The following is a 16825-nucleotide window of genomic DNA, read 5'->3' on the forward strand; positions in this document are numbered from 1 at the left end:
TTTCATTAGGACCGGCGTAGTTTTTGAATATATAAATAACACACAAACACACATAAAGACATTGACTTTTATATAATAGATATGAATATACACATATGCGTACATGTATATGTGTGTGTATTATATATATATATATATATATATATATGTGTGTGTGTGTGTATTATATATAAATATATATATATATATACATATACACATATACACACACAAAAAGATAGATTGATAGATGCAACTGAGTGGGCAAACAATATGAGACACTGCCTAGTGCTTTTTTTTTATTTTGATAAGCCTGGTACTTATTCTCTCAATTTCTTCTTGTGAAACCAGTAAGTTATGGGGATGTAAATAAACGAACAACAGTTGTGAGTCAATTATGAGGGAGAAACTCAGAGACAAAGACACACACATACACTTACATATATACATACATATACGATTGATTTCTTTCAGTTTCTGTCTACAAAATCTCCTCACAAGGCTTTGGTTGGTCTGAGGCTATAGCAGAAGACACATGCCAAGTCACCACACAGTGGTACTGAACCCCGGATCATGTGTTTTGGAACCAAGTTTCTTACCACACAGCCACACCTGCACCTATGTATATGTGTGTGTATGTATGTGTGTGCATGGGTGTATATATGTGTACATATTACATGTACATCTATATATATACATCTGCACATACATCTATATCTATATACATACATCTATACATATACAGCTATCCATATACATGTATGCATATACATCTATATATATATATATACATGTATACATATAAGAGGAATGGCCACTAAGTGGACGTTCATTATACTAGAAGTAGACCCCATATGGTTTGACCACTAAGAAAAGATTGTTCTCAAGAAAATTCAGCATACATATATACATACACATATATAATATATATGTATTGCTGAATTTTCTTGAGAACAATCTTTTCTTAGTGGTCAGACCATATGGGGCCTACCTCTAGCATAATGGATGTCTACTTAGTGGTCATCGCTCTTATATGTATGTAATATAATTTTTCTGAATCTTCAGATTTTTCAATATGCGAGGCCACTGTTTTAAATTGATACTAAATCAAATCAATATTCAGTTTTTCACCCTTATTATTTAAATTTATATACATGTATATATACACATCTATACACACACACACACATATACACATCTATATATAATCATCATCATCATTTAACGTCCGCTTTCCATGCTAGCATGGGTTGGATGATTTGACTGAAGACTGGTGAACCAGATGGCTGCACCAGGCTCCAATCTAGATCTGGCAGAATTTCTACAGCTGGATGCCTTTCCTAACGCCAACCACTCTGAGTGTGTGTGTGTGTGTATATATATATATATATATATATCTATATCTATATATATATATATATACTTTTTTCTCTCCTTCTTTCTGTGCTTTTTCTCTGTGTATCTTTCTGTTGAAGAGCGTAGGCTCGAAACATTAAAGACTTGTTTTATTTATATTTCCTGAGCGCCATACTAATACAATTGTTTGTTTGTATTCCACCTGCCTTCGTCTTTTGTTTATTTCCGTAAACCTGCCTTCGTCTTTTGTCTATTTTCATAAAGCTTCCCGTTATATATACACATATATATACAAGCATACATAACATATATATATTATAGTATGTATGTATGTATGTATGTATGTCTGCCTGTATATATGTGAGATAATAGTTTCAGTATTAAAGTGAAAATATCTGACATTACAATAGAGAGATGTTATTGTTTCACTTTTGATACGTAATACTGGAATAGTGGAGGAGATATGATTTTGCTCTGGGCTCGCACTAGGCAAGAAGATAAAAAATTTTTGGTCTATGACACTACATGGACCCTAAGTAAGGCATGTGTAAAATTTGAATGAAATTGGTTGTGTAGTTCTCAAGTTTTAGGGATTCACACAGACACACAGACAGACACATTCTCATCTTTATATATATAGATTTATATATAGAGATAATAATTATACACAAACATATATACATATTCATATAAACATGTGATATGTTTTCTGTTGAGGGCTTTAGACAAAAGTCCACAATAAGTGGGTTAGAATTTATATCAATACTTGTGATATTAGTTGGTACTACAAGTTGTAAATTTCCAGGTATTAATCAATATACTTTATTATTTTCCGTTAGTTTTTGTTTATCGAGTAGCTGAAATCCTGCGGGAAGTTGGGAGGGGGTTTCGGTCAGTCCCGTAGTTTAATTGGTTATCTGTTGTTTTGAAAGGCCATGACTTTGTTATGGTTGGTTAATAGATAACCGTTAACATAAAACAAATTAGGAAAATATATATATATAGATAGATAAAACAAAAACAAAAGTGGTTGAATTCATATATATATATATGAATTATAGGTTAAGTGATATTACTAAGGGGATATTGTTTTGGGTGTTATTGTCGACAGCGATTTGCGTTGGACAAAACATATCGCTAAAATTGTCAAGAAGGCTGAGGGTGTCTTGGCATCACTCACCAAATCCTTTGTGAGCCGCTCTCCGGCTATCTATCTGCGGCTGTATATAGCTATGGTAAGACCTCACCTGGAGTTTGCATCGCCGGTCTGGAGCCCCTATCTTGCCCAGGACATCAATCGTCTGGAAGCTGTTCAGCGACGTGCAACCAAAAGAATACCCTCCATCAGGCATTTGCCATATCCTGAACGCCTTACCTCCCTGGGCATGGACACATTGAAACTCTGACGTCTGGCAGCTGACTTGGCAGACACCCATAAAATTATCAACCATCGCACAAACAATAACTCTGAGCACCTCTTCAAACTTCACCCATCTAACACCCGTGGACATATTTACAAAGTAAGAAAACAGCACAGCTCCCATGACTTCAGGAAACATTTTTTCACGCTGAGAGTTGCTGAAGCGTGGAACAAACTGCCGACATCGGTTGTTAGTTGTCGGAGCACTGCTTCCTTCAAGACTTCCATGCTTCCTGAGATTCGCCAAAACTACACTTGATTTTCTCCCCTCCATACACCCAGACATTTCTACACTACTGCATGTACTTTATATGCACTTTCTGACAAGTTGTGGTGCACCTGAGCACTGTATACAATAATTTCATTATATATCAATATACTGCATATGAAAGATAAGTTATTACAAATTTATTAAAAAAACAGTATATAATATTACATGTATCTGTTTAATTAGGGGAATCATTTATATATTTATTAACTCATATGGGTAATATATGGTTAAAAATATATGTTGGAAGTTATTCAGACCAAATTCAAATAAATGGTTGATTAAATAAGTATCAGTTAATCACTGGGGTCGATGTAATCGACTTAATCCCCTTGTCGGTCCTTGTTTGTTCCCTCTATGTTTAGCTCCCTGTTGGTAATAAAGAAAGGTTATATTTAAGAGGTGTTGTTGTGGTGGTGGGTTTTTAGTTATAAATAGAACGAAAGGAGGTAACTCTGGTTTAATTAGGTCTATAATTATAAAATGATATACTCAAAAATTTAGATCCATTATTCAGTCAATCAATCAGCCAACAAATTAATTAATTAATTAATCAATTAATTAATCAATCAATCAATCAATTAATCAATCATTCAAAATATTGGTTCTGTAATGGGGTTGCATATCAATGTATGTATCCATATACATACATATGCGTATACAATACATATATACACATGCATATTTATATATACAACCATATATATGCATATATATATACACACACACATGTATATATCCACACACACATAAGGTACCAGCAGAAAACAAAAACATATACATATCTATCTAAAACTGCATATATGTGTGTGCATACATAAATATATATATATAGATACACAAGTGCTTGCACAAATACACATACATACATACATACATATATATATATATATATATATATACAAGCATGCACATAAATATACATATATACACACATATCCATATATAAATACAAAAGTAGCAACTATAGTAATATATACTCACATATACATACATGTATATAATTATATCTAACTTAATATATACCTTCTTGTATATATATATCTGCATAATTATCACATATTATATAATACAATACAGTATAGCAACAATTACTCTTCATTTTGAAGACACCTATGTCCACCCCATGCAGGTCTCTCAGGTCCTCCAGGAGGATATTTAAAAGCTGTGGTCCTCTGAAGCCCAGCCTCTTGCAGTATCTTGTCCTATACGTTGATGGCAGATTTCGAGTCCTTGGTACTATGCAGTGATGTCCAGTTCTAATATTTGTGTTACTCTTGATGCCAAAGTTTGGGATAAGTCTCTCCAGGATCTTCCAGATGTATATTATGGCATATCTTTCTTGCCTATGCTCTAAGGAATAGAGTCTTAATTTCTTGAGTTTTTCCCAGTAGGTTATATGCTGTATTGAGGCTATCTTCTTCATGTAGCCTCGTTGGACATATATATATAAATATGTATATATATGTGTACATATATATGTACATATATATATATAATATATATATATATAAATAAAGATGTGTGTATCTATAATATATATATGTATATATATATATGTGTGTGTGTACATATATGTGTACATATATTATATATATATATATATATATATATATATAATATATATATATATATATATACACACATACATACATACATATATATATATAGGATATGTAAATATACTAATATATATGTGTGTGTGTATATATACATGTATTTATATATATATATATATATATATATATATTTATTATAGCCGCAGGCTGAACAAAGCGTTGTCAGTGGATTTCATATACAGAAACTGAAAGAAGTCTGTCATATATATATGTTTATATTTGTGCGTGTGCGTGTGTCTGTTTCTGTGTCCCCACCATTGCTTGACAACTGATGTTGCTGTGTTTATGTTCTCATAACTGAATGGTTCAGCAAAAGACACTGATAGAATAAGTATTATTTCTACAAGAATAAATCCTATGGTTGATGTGTTTGACCAATGGCGGTGCTCCAGCATGGCGTCATTCAAATGAGTGAAACAAGTAAAACAATAAAAAACTATGCCATTTTAATCCCCAGCATGGGTGGTTATCTTTTCTTGATTATATATCTATATATATATATATATATATATATATATATATATATATATATATATTTTGCTATTATGCAAAAGTGTCGTAAGTCCAGAACGTTGCTTTTTCAGAAAATGAAAATATAGTTTTACTATTCCATAGTAAAACAGTTGTACTACACTCTGGCAATTTTTGATATCTTGGCATCTGAAGTGGCTGGAAATATGATAGTTTGGCCACAATAACTGGCTATTGCAAGCAAAAATATTTATTGAGAAAAAAATGCATTTGGTGAAATTTGGACATACGACAGCTTAACATAATAGCAATGATATGTGTATGTATGTATGTATGTGTGTATGTCTACATGTGTATAAATGTGTGTGTGTATATATGTATATGTGTGTATATGTGTGTGTGGGTGTGAATGTGTGTGTGTTTATGTGTGTGTATATGTGAGTGTGCATGTATGTATGTGTGTATAAGTGTGTGAGTGTGTGTATGTGTTTGTGTGTACCGTTGTCTGGACAACAGGCGATTGTAAATGAGCATCATTGTCATACAAGCAAGGTTGTTCACTTCCTATTTTCCAGGAAAACATGCTTGACCAGAGGGAAATATTACTTTGCTAGAAAACAGGTGAGGTTTGACAACAGAAAGGGTGTCTGAGCATAGAAAAATATACCTCAACAAATTTCATCTGATCCATGCAAGCATGGAAATGTGGATGTTAAATGATGATGCTGATGATACACATACGCTAAGTCTATGAACACAAACATCTTATATTCTTACTAAGTTTCACTCATACATATACAATCACCTTATTATTCTTTGCTCTTACACACTCTATAACTCTGTTTCTCTTTCATTCACTTACTTTATTTTTATATTTTATCAGGCATGGGTTCACCGATGGATTGTATTACACAAAATAAGCGACTTGTCAGCTGGTAAGCTTCTGGCTAAACTCGACATCTATTTGAATTCTGATCAAGCCTGTCTTCCGGACACCAAACTGTCAACAATCCTCCTTGAGAATGTCACTGGTATTGTTCATACAACAAAATCAAGGACTCATCCACATGCTTTTGAGATACAAAATAAGGACATTTCTATCCTTTTTTTCTCGGCAACATCTCCTTGTGAGACATATCTTTGGGTATGTCTTCTACGGGAAATCTTCTATTTCCAGCCAATGGATGATGGTGTCAGTAAGTATTGAAACACGAAGTTTACAGATTGTTGCACTTATTTTTCTTTCTAACAGCTAAGTTCATCAGTAAAAAAAAAGAAAAAATCACTATTCAGGTATTTCACAAACAAATGGAATATTCAAAAAACTGTCTCACTCTTAATAAGCTCTATAATCATGTCCAATTTGGTTGAGATTCTTGACACTTCTCACTTGTAGTGTATTTTCATATTCAAGTAAGAGAGAGAGAGAGAGATGTTGATTAACTCTTTAGCATTTGGATTACTCAGTCAAACGTAATGCTTATTTATTGAAATTGGTTTGAATTAATCATGCATTATCTTCTAGCTTTGAGATTTCAATGATGTGATTGTACAATTTTTGAATGACATTGTAGGGTAGCTGTGAGATGCTAGATCTGGCCATAAAAGAGATAGAATACTTGGGTTGGATATGGCCAGTTTAAATGTTAAAGGGTTAAATTCACTCCAGTACTTGACTGGTCCTTTATTTTATTGACTCCCAAAAGATGAAAAGGATGAAATTAAAATGTAAAGAGTTAAAACAAATATTATGAAGTATTTTGTCTTATACTCTGGCAATTTCACCAATCCACTGCCTTAATAATAATGATGATGATGATGATAATAATAATAATCATGATAATAATAATAATCATGATAATAATAATAATCATGATAATAATAATAATCATGATAATAATAATAATAATAATAATAATCATGATAATAATCATGATAATAATAATAATAATAATAATAATCATGATAATAATAATAATTATAATCATGATAATAATAATAATCATGATGATGATGATGATAATAATAATAATCATGATGATGATAATAATAATAATAATCATGATGATGATGATGATGATAATAATCATGATGATGATGATGATGATAATAATCATGATGATGATAATAATAATAATCATGATGATGATGATAATAATAATAATAGTAATAATAATAATAATAATAAAAATCATGATAATAATAATAATAATATGCTGCCACTGCTAATACTAAATACAACTAACACTAAATTAACACTACAACTACTACTATCATGATAGCACAGGTATCTGAGGCCCAACTACCACCCTTACCACTACCCCTACTGTTGCTGGTGCTGCAACCACTGCTGCTACTACACATAAAAACAATAATATCAATGATGATAATGATAATAATAATAATGAAAGGAAATGGGTGGAGCCTCCTCCTCCACATGAGCTGATTAATGATACATCTAGTGATGGTGTCACAATAAAAACACACAAAAAAAACTGATAATCGCTATCTCACATGAGTGACAATGAAAAAAACAAAATATGAATAACGGTGGTAATGAAACTGAAGCCAATGATGGTGACAGTGTTACACCTGGTAGGCTCAGAGATTCTGGTCTGGCTCCAGCCTGTCGATATCCAGAAAGGGACCACCACACATGGCATAGATGGAGCAAGCAAATTAATGCTGTGGTCATGGAGTGTTACTATCTGAGCAGCCTGGTAGATGAAAATGGTGCTCAAATTAGAGGTACCGATAACGAATGTATGATCATTGGAGAGAAAAGGCATTGTTTCAACTCACAGAACAGAGACAATGTGATCAAGCTAGAGCAATAAGGAATAATTACTAATGAGAGTAATCCCATAGCACAGGAAAGGAGCAGTGGTAGTTTATTTGATGAGAGACATATAGATGATCCAAAAGAAGACAATAAAACTAGTGGCAACATGACAGATGAACAAAAGACAATCTACGACAGAATAAAGGCAAGACGACAGGAGAATGATAGCGACATTATTTGCAACCTTAAAACGGCTGACCGATGGAAATTGAACCAAGAAACGAAAAATGTGAATGAAATTCTGAAATACATCAGAACAAACAACATCACAGAAACAAATAATTTGATCAAGGCAACAAATATTGTTGTAGCAGAAAATGTGGGTGTTGATGTCAAGAAAAAGAAACATAATGGGAGTGACAAAAGAAAAGATCCATGGTGGAAAAGAAGAATCCAGGCAGGATTAGACATGTTCTCAAAGGAAATTTCTGTGTTAGACCGAAAAGAGAAAGGGGAGTTTAAAAGCGAACAAAAATACAGGGTGCTGAAAAGGAAGTATGATATTGAATGAAAGAGCCTGAAAGTAGTAGTGAAGGAACTGAAACAGCTCCTCATTGCAAAGATGGTAAGATATGACCAAAGAATGAAGAATTACCACCAGAATAGGTTATTCAAAGTAGATCAGAAGAGATTCTATAAAGAAATAAATGGAGAGTGTACAGATGAAAAGTTGATACCAGATAACATTGAAAGTCAAAGGTTTTGGAGTGACATCTGGAGCAAAGACAAGGGGTACAAGAAGGATGCTGAATGGTTGCAAGAACTGAAACAAACAGTAGTCTGTCCAAAACAGGCAGAACTAGTCATTTCGGTTAAGGAAGTGAAGGAAATCAAAAAAATGAGCAACTGGAAGGCCCTGGGACCAGATGGAGTTCAAGACTACTGGATCAAAAGATTTGGTGAATATCATGCCTGAATAGCTGTGCAACTCAACACCTTGTTAAATGCCGACCAAGGAACACCAGAGTGGTTGACATTGAATAGGACAGTGTTGTGCCTGAAAAACATCAAAAAAGGCATGTATTGCAGGCCGATATCCTGTTTGTCACTTATGTGGAAGTTAGTGACTGGAATACTCGCAGAGTCAATGTATGAACATCTGGAAAAAAATGGAGTCCTGCCACATGAGCAGAAGGGTTGCAAGCGTAAGTGCAGAGGTACCAAGGATCAACTCCTGACAGACAAAACTGTACTTTGAGACTGCAAGAGGAGGAAACGTAACTTAGCCATGTCATAGATCGACTATCGTAATGTGTATGATATGATCCCACATTCTTGGATTATAGAGTGTATGAACTTATTTGGTATTGCATTGAATGTTGAGCAATTGCTTGGAAAAAGTATGACGAATTGGAGGACGAACCTGACAGCATACGGAAGAAGTTTAGGGACAATAGAAATTAGGAGGGGCATCTTCCAAGGGGAGTGCTTGTTCCCACTGATCTTTGCAGTGTACTTGATACCACTAACACTGATTCTGAGGAAAGCAAAAGCTGGGTATGTATTCAAAAGCCGCCAGCAAAAAATCAACCATTAGTTATTCATAGATAACCTCAAACTTTATGGTAAAGATGAACCCTACGTCTGTTCCCTTGTTGATACGGTGTATACCTTCAGTGCTGATATCAGAATGGAGTTCGGATTGAGAAAATGTGGTGTGTTAGTCTTGAAGAGAGGCAAAATTAAATGTATGGATGGGCTAAAGATACTGTCGAGGGAGGTTATGAAGCAGATAGAAGAGAGGGCTATAAGTGCTTGGGGATACTGGAAATGGATAAATTGATGGAGAAATAAATGACAGAAAAATTTAAGGTGGAGTACTTGCGCAGACTGAGACTGATCCTTAAGTCGAAATTAAATGGATGGAATAAGATCGAAGCTATCAACACCTGGGTGGTTTCACTCCTTAGATATGGAGTATGGGTAATCACATGAACAGTAGATGAACTAAACAGCTTAGAGAGAAGGACAAGGAAGTTGCTGACTAGATATGGGTTACTCCACCCCAAAAGTGACACAGACAGACTATGTACCAAGAAAAAGAGGGGGAAGTGGATTAATGGATGCGAACACAGCATTAGAGCAGAAGAAAACAACATAGCATGGTATGTAAAAAATGCCACAGAACCACTATTTTAGAAGTAGGAAGGTCAGGCTTGTGTAGAATGAAAGATTGCAAAGATAAAGCACTATACCTGAAATTGAAAATGAATGAAACTGAAAATAGGTGGGTAAAGAAAAGAATGCATGGCCAATTTCTCAGAGATGTTGAAGACAGAGAAAAAAGATGGCTGTGGATAACTAAAAGTGATTTAAAACCAGAAACGGAGGTTCTGATCTGTGCTGCCCAAGAGCAAGCACTAAGAACAAACTACATAAAATACAGAATCGACAACACAGCAGAAAGTGATAAGTACAGAATCTGTGGACAAAACAGTGAAACTGTATGGCATATTACCAGTCAATGTATGCCACTAGCCCAGAAGGAATATAAGAGATGCTACAACAATATAGCCAGGCTTGTCCATTGGACACTCTGCAACAAGTAGGAACTTGACAGATCAAAAAATTGGTATGACCACAAACATGAAGGCATCATCGAAAATAGAAATGCAAAGATCCTATGGGATTTTATGATTCAGTGCGAACATGAAATAGAGAATAGAAAGCCAGACATAGTCTTAATTGAGAAAGAAAACAAACTATGCTGGATCATAGATATAGCATGCCCAGCTGACAACAAGGTATGCGATAAGGAAGGAAGAAAAGTTGAGAGGTATGATAGGTTAGCTTGGGAAGTTAAGCAGTCGTGGTCAATGAAAAAGGTAGCAGTAGTACCAATAATTGTCGGAGCCCTGGGAACAGTGAGCAAAAATCTTGAGAAGTACGTGGAACAAATAGGGGCTGCAGTAAGGGTGGATCACTTTCAGAAAATAGCATTGTTTGGAACCGCTCAAATACTCTGGAAGGTGCTCGAAAAATAAGAGGTGTTACCTTAGTTCACTGGTAGTGAACAGCTGATGCTGTAGTACATTTCCAGCATTAGAAGTTGTGCAAAGGCAATTATAATAATAATTATAATAATAATAATAATAATAATAATAATAATAATAATCCTTTCTACTAAAGGCACAAGGCCTAAAATTTTTTTTGGTGGGGAGTCTAGATGATTACATCAGCTGCAGTGCTCAGCTGGTACTTATTTAATAACAATAATATTAATAATAATAATGGTTTCAAAATTTGTCACAAGCGCAGCAATTTTGGAAGAGGGGATGAGTAAATTGTATCAATCTCAACTGGTACTTAATTTATTAACCCCAAAAGGATGAAAGGGAAAGTCGACCTCTGGGGAATTTGAATGATTCTGCCAGCTCACCACCTTTAATAATAATGCTGCGGCCACCCCTGCAGCTGACGGCAATTTCTAAATTTGGTACAATGCCATAAACTTGAGGAGAAAGAAATAGTTGATTATATTGATCTCCAGGACTTGTCTAGTACTTTATTCTATCAATCAGGAGTTAGAAGAATTTGAACTCAGAATATAAATAGCTGGAAATATATTACTGATACCTATTTTTTTCAAGTATTAGATGGATAAAAGGTAATCAGCTACAGTAGGATTTGAGTACCAGGCTGTGAGAGACTAAATATGTTTTTAGTTTGCTCACTCACCTTACCACAGTTACAGAATAAGCTGTGTTCATTAAAACTTTCTGAATATATAATCACACCAAACTATAATATATGGATTGGTGAGTTCCTTAGCCCCTTTCATTATTGAAACATTAACAAAGACTCCATTTCTTTGCAATGTATCTTGACAAATATCAACCTTGTGGAATTCATCTCCTTCCAATTTATACCATCAAGAATTGAAATTGTACTGCAAACTGACAAACCACTTGTCATTTTTAAAATACTGCTGTATTTTTAAAATACCTTTTTTAAAAATACAGTGAGTTGTCCCTGCCAGGTGGGTACCTTTTCTTGGCGAGGTGAACAGGATCATTCTAGAGTTAAATATCTCTTGGATAATTTGATATTCAGTCAGTTATATATTGTATGGCATCACTCAGTTACATATATATATAAAAGAATAAGATCTGGTCACTTGTTAAAATTCATAAAGTATCTTCATATGATGTACTAATTTAACTATAATTTATAAACGTAAAAATGATTTAGCACTGATAACTCAATATTTGCTAGCTACAGAATGTTCCAACTATCAACATATGGTACCTATTTATATCTGTTTATATCTAACTATTGGTAGTTAGTTTAGATATATCTCTTGTTTCAAAAGCAAGATGTTCTGGAGTTAATCCAAATTTCACCATCAACGTTATCATTGTTTTACATTTATTATTTTTCCATGATGGCATGGGTTGGCCAAGACTTATTGAGGTAGTATTCTATGTTTGGATTCCTTTTCTGATGCCAACCCTTTCATGTTTTCAAGTAAGGTACTTTATTCCATGTTTTTGCAATGTTGAATCCCTGAGCTGCCTGTATGGTGTTAGTGTATACACACACTCACACATACGCTTCATCATCATCTAATATACATTTTCCCTGCTGGCATGAGCTAGATGGTTTGATTGGAACTGGTAAGCTGAAGAGCTGCACCAGGCTCTAGCCATCTGTTTTGGTTTGGCTTCTTTACCTGGATGCCCTTCCTAATGCCAACCACTTTACAGAATGTACTTTGTGTTTTTTGTGTCAGTGGCACAGGTGCTTATTACATGTCACCAGCATGGGTGTCTTTTATGTGTCGCTGGTCTGGGTGCCTCTTACGTGTCAGCACACTAGCAACAACTATGATTCACTTAGCTTGTCTACCAAATTTCATTTATAAGGTAATGGTCAACCTGGGGCCTTAGTTGAAGACATGTATCCAAAGTGTGGAATTGAACCTGAAAACAGGGTTGCAAAATAAATTTCTTAGCTACACTGCTATGCTTGTACCTTTAATGTATATTAAATTGTTGTGAGAAGTTTCTTACTTTAAAAAGGAATAGTATCTATTGTAAGTTTTTCCTTATGATGGGATTTAAACTTAGCATTGAACATCCACAAAACACTTGCTGGTTGTAGTGTCTGTATAGTCCATTGTGATAACCTGTATATGAAACTGACAAGGAACTGAGACTTCTGGTAGTTTGCTGTGCTTGAGAAGCCAAGTAAAGTCATGGTTGTCCTTGCACACAGGCATGTCCTCTGCATCTCTCTTCAGCTGAGTGATCCTAATCTTGTGGGCTCATGGGTGCTGATGCCACATAAAAAGCACATGTGCTGGTGCCACGTAAAGGCATCCATGCCAATTCTGTTTAAAAGCACCCAGTACATTCTGTAAAGTGGTTAGCATTAGGAAATGCATCCAGATGTAGAAACCATGCCAAAACAGATATAGAGCTTGGGAAGCTGGCCAGCTCCTGTCAAACTGTTCAACCCATGCCAGCATGGAAAATAGGTGTTAAATGATGATGAATGGATAGTTAATCTCTATGCCAGTAGCACAATTCACTAGATTTATACAATATTTTAACTGGTAGACGAATAACCATCAAATCATTTAACCTTTTTACTGCAAAATTAAATTTCATGGTTATTTCAGTAATGATGTTAAATATCTTCCAAAAAGTAGAATTGATATTCTATGCAAGTCACACTGCCTCAATAAACTTGATATATCTCAGTAAAAAATAAGTTTCAAACAGGACTTTCTTAAACTACATTGATGTATAAAACTGCTTTCTGCAGTTAGGGGTTTTGACATTTTGAGTGGATATATCTGATTTCCACAGAAAAAGGCTTAATCAACTATTTGATGAGTTAAGTAGGGAATCTCTGTATTGTTGTTTGGCTAGTTAAAAATAGCAGCCAAATATCCCACAAATCACACCCCTACCACCTTAAATAAAAGGAAGGATACATGGGATAATGTGGCCCTGGATATGCTATAAGATGTGGATGGTCAAGGCTTGCCTTTAACCATAGGCTTATTCAATCAGGCTAAGTTGAAGCTAAACAAGAATTGTGTTTAGAGTTGAACTTTACTTATTTGTCTAAGAAAATATCTCATACAAAATATTATAACATCTAGAAGCTGTGACCTCCACATTTTTGCTTCATACTTCCTAACACCTTCAAAATATGTCATTTATTTATTTATTTACTTCAGACTGAACCATTTATTCAATATTTATTTTAATTTCTGAGTCATTGAATTATTGAACTTTTCACCATGGTTTTCTTATCTTTGCCGTTACAATCTAGATCAGTTAATTTGGTACAATATTGTAACTGGTACAGATATTGTTGATGGGGGTGGTAGGGATATTGTTGCTGTTATCGTTGGTGATGGTACTGGTGGTGGGTAGAGTTTTCATTGTTGTTGTTATTGGGAGTGTGTTAGGGGTACATTGCTTGTTAATTATTGTTAATTTGTTGTTGATATTGTTTTTAGCCGTGATATTGGTTTTGTTGTTGTCATTGTTGTTATGGAATGAGAATAAACCGAAATTATGAAATGTGATTATATTGTGATATTTTAGTGGTTTTTACCCTGTATTTTGTAGTTTAGTGTGGTAGTGTTGTTGTTTAGCCCTTGAAAATATCTATGATCTGAGGCAGTGGCCCCCAATCTCTTTTGCAGCACAGACTGGTTTCATACAAGATGATTTTTCCATGGATCAGAGGATCATGCATCTAACAAAACAATAACATGCATAATATATAATTTAATTATTACATGTATAATGCATATATATTACAAATATAAGACATATATACAAAAACACCTCACAGATTGTGATAGTCAATAAAATATAAATAAAATTATTTTAAAATTGATCCTTTCTGTGTGGCCTGATACCAAATGATCCATGGCATGATACTGGTCTGTGGCAAGGTGGTGGGGGACACCTGATCTAAGACATTCTGCTTGAAACTCTTGCATTTTCTTCCTCAGACAATGGATATACAGGTCTACATAATTCAATGTTTCTCTTTTTATTGAAGATGATATGATGTAATTTGAAGGGAAATTGGCTGCTATTTCTAGCAGTTTGAGCAGCTATGTAGGGGCTCCCTCATTGATCCAGGTATTGTAGTGTTGTGTATGCTAGTGTAGAAATATAGTGTAATAACTGGAGTGGTTAAAATACTTTTGTACTTCAAATGGATTGTTTAGACCGCCAGACTAAACTGATTTACTGTTTGATTCACTACTCTTGCGGGAGTTTAGTTCTTCTTTATAACACATCAAATTCAATATTAAACTGTTCTTGATGCTGTTGTTATAGGAATATTAGCCAGATCACCTTTAACCCTTTCATTACCAACCCAGCTGAAACCGGGTCTGGCTCTGAGTACAGAAGTTTTGTTTTCATAAGTTTTGAATTAAAATTTTCCACCAAACCTTAGTCACACTTTATGTTCCTAACTCCAGCTGAATGATAACTAAGTTATTTAACTAAATTCTTTGTTATATTTAAAGTAATTGAAAGAAACACAGAGCCTCTCAAAATAAATACTGAAATGAAAGAGTTAAATTATACACTTGACTGTGATCTGAGGGAAATTTGATTGCTAGTTTAAACATGTCAAGTGATTATGTGGTGTTCCCTTTTTACCTAGCATTGTTAGTGGTGTTGTTGTCAGCCCTGTTTGAGCAGGCCTATAATCAAAGACATTCCAGTTATGACCATTTCTTTTTATTTAGACAATGTAGTATTCAGAGTGTACAGTGTTATCCAATGTGTCCCTCTCTTTTGAAGACAATAGATTGTAATTCGAGGGAGATTTGGTTACTATTTCTAATAGATCAAGTGACTAAGTAGAGGCCCTCTACTTATTCAACCTAAATAGTTTGTTATTGTTGGGAAGCTGGGCATTGGGGTTGTTGATATTGTTGGTTGCTAGGGTAGAGGAAAGTTGCTAGTGTTCCATATTCTTATGTTATTAATTCTCAATTATATTCATTTCATTTTACATAATCAGACTTTCACATTTCCATAGAAATATAATTCTATTTTCTTATGATGTATGAAATGATTGTTTATTTTCTCATGCTAATGTAAAATAAAATAAATCTAAGACAGTTTTATTTCAAATCTCTTTCAGATTCTTATGAAGTTTGGGTCAGAGAAAATGAATATTCAGTAAGTCTAGGACTTACTGGTGATTATTTTATGAGAATTACACCAAGTTCCTTATTTTTAAAGAAGCAATCAGGTGATAGCGACTATGAGTGGCCACTGTCTACTTTGAAAAGGTTCTATGTCAAGTCCCTGGCACCAAAAGATAAAACTAACAATATTCTTATTATTGAGAGTGGATTGTAAGTTGATTTTTACCTGTTACTGTCATAATCGTTGTAATCAATGTTGCCATAACTATCATTTTCAATGTCATGTAATGCTTGTCTGTTTCATTTGTATCTGTTTCAATTACCAATGTAGAAATATAGAAATACTAGGTGTAGAAGAAAATAAATATAACAGGCTTTGACTATAACACTTCATCTCAAATAAGCAAATGCTATACATGAAAATCAATTTGAACTGATTGATATCATCTCACACCCTACAACATGGCCAGACTGTCACTTTGTAACCTTTCATGACATGCTATAACTTTCATACACCCTAAACAACATGCTATAATATCACTTTATACTCTCTTACATGCTATGACAATCACATTACATAACATTCCATGACTGTCACACTGTCCTACACAACATGCTATAATGGCTTCACTGTATCATACACAACATGTCTTGCAATCTGCACAATGTAATTTGTTCATTTTGCAGTACCTTATTCAACATCATGTGAAGGCACATGACTCAGTGGTTA

At 34.2% G+C, this 16825-nt stretch overlaps 1 protein-coding gene across 2 annotated transcripts in view; it reads left to right on the top strand.

Moving 5' to 3' along the window:
- LOC115214991 overlaps window positions 1-16825 on the top strand; it is a 49271-nt gene that overhangs the window by 20800 nt on the left and 11646 nt on the right. For both annotated transcript variants that reach the window (XM_029784103.2, XM_036501215.1), the window contains exons 2-3: window positions 5997-6309; window positions 16089-16305. In XM_029784103.2, the coding sequence (XP_029639963.1) occupies window positions 5997-6309; window positions 16089-16305 (530 nt within the window). The remainder of the gene's footprint in view (window positions 1-5996; window positions 6310-16088; window positions 16306-16825) is intronic.

Source organism: Octopus sinensis, linkage group LG1 (assembly GCF_006345805.1).
Source record: "Octopus sinensis linkage group LG1, ASM634580v1, whole genome shotgun sequence".
In the NCBI taxonomy this organism is placed as follows: Eukaryota; Metazoa; Mollusca; class Cephalopoda; order Octopoda; family Octopodidae; genus Octopus; species Octopus sinensis.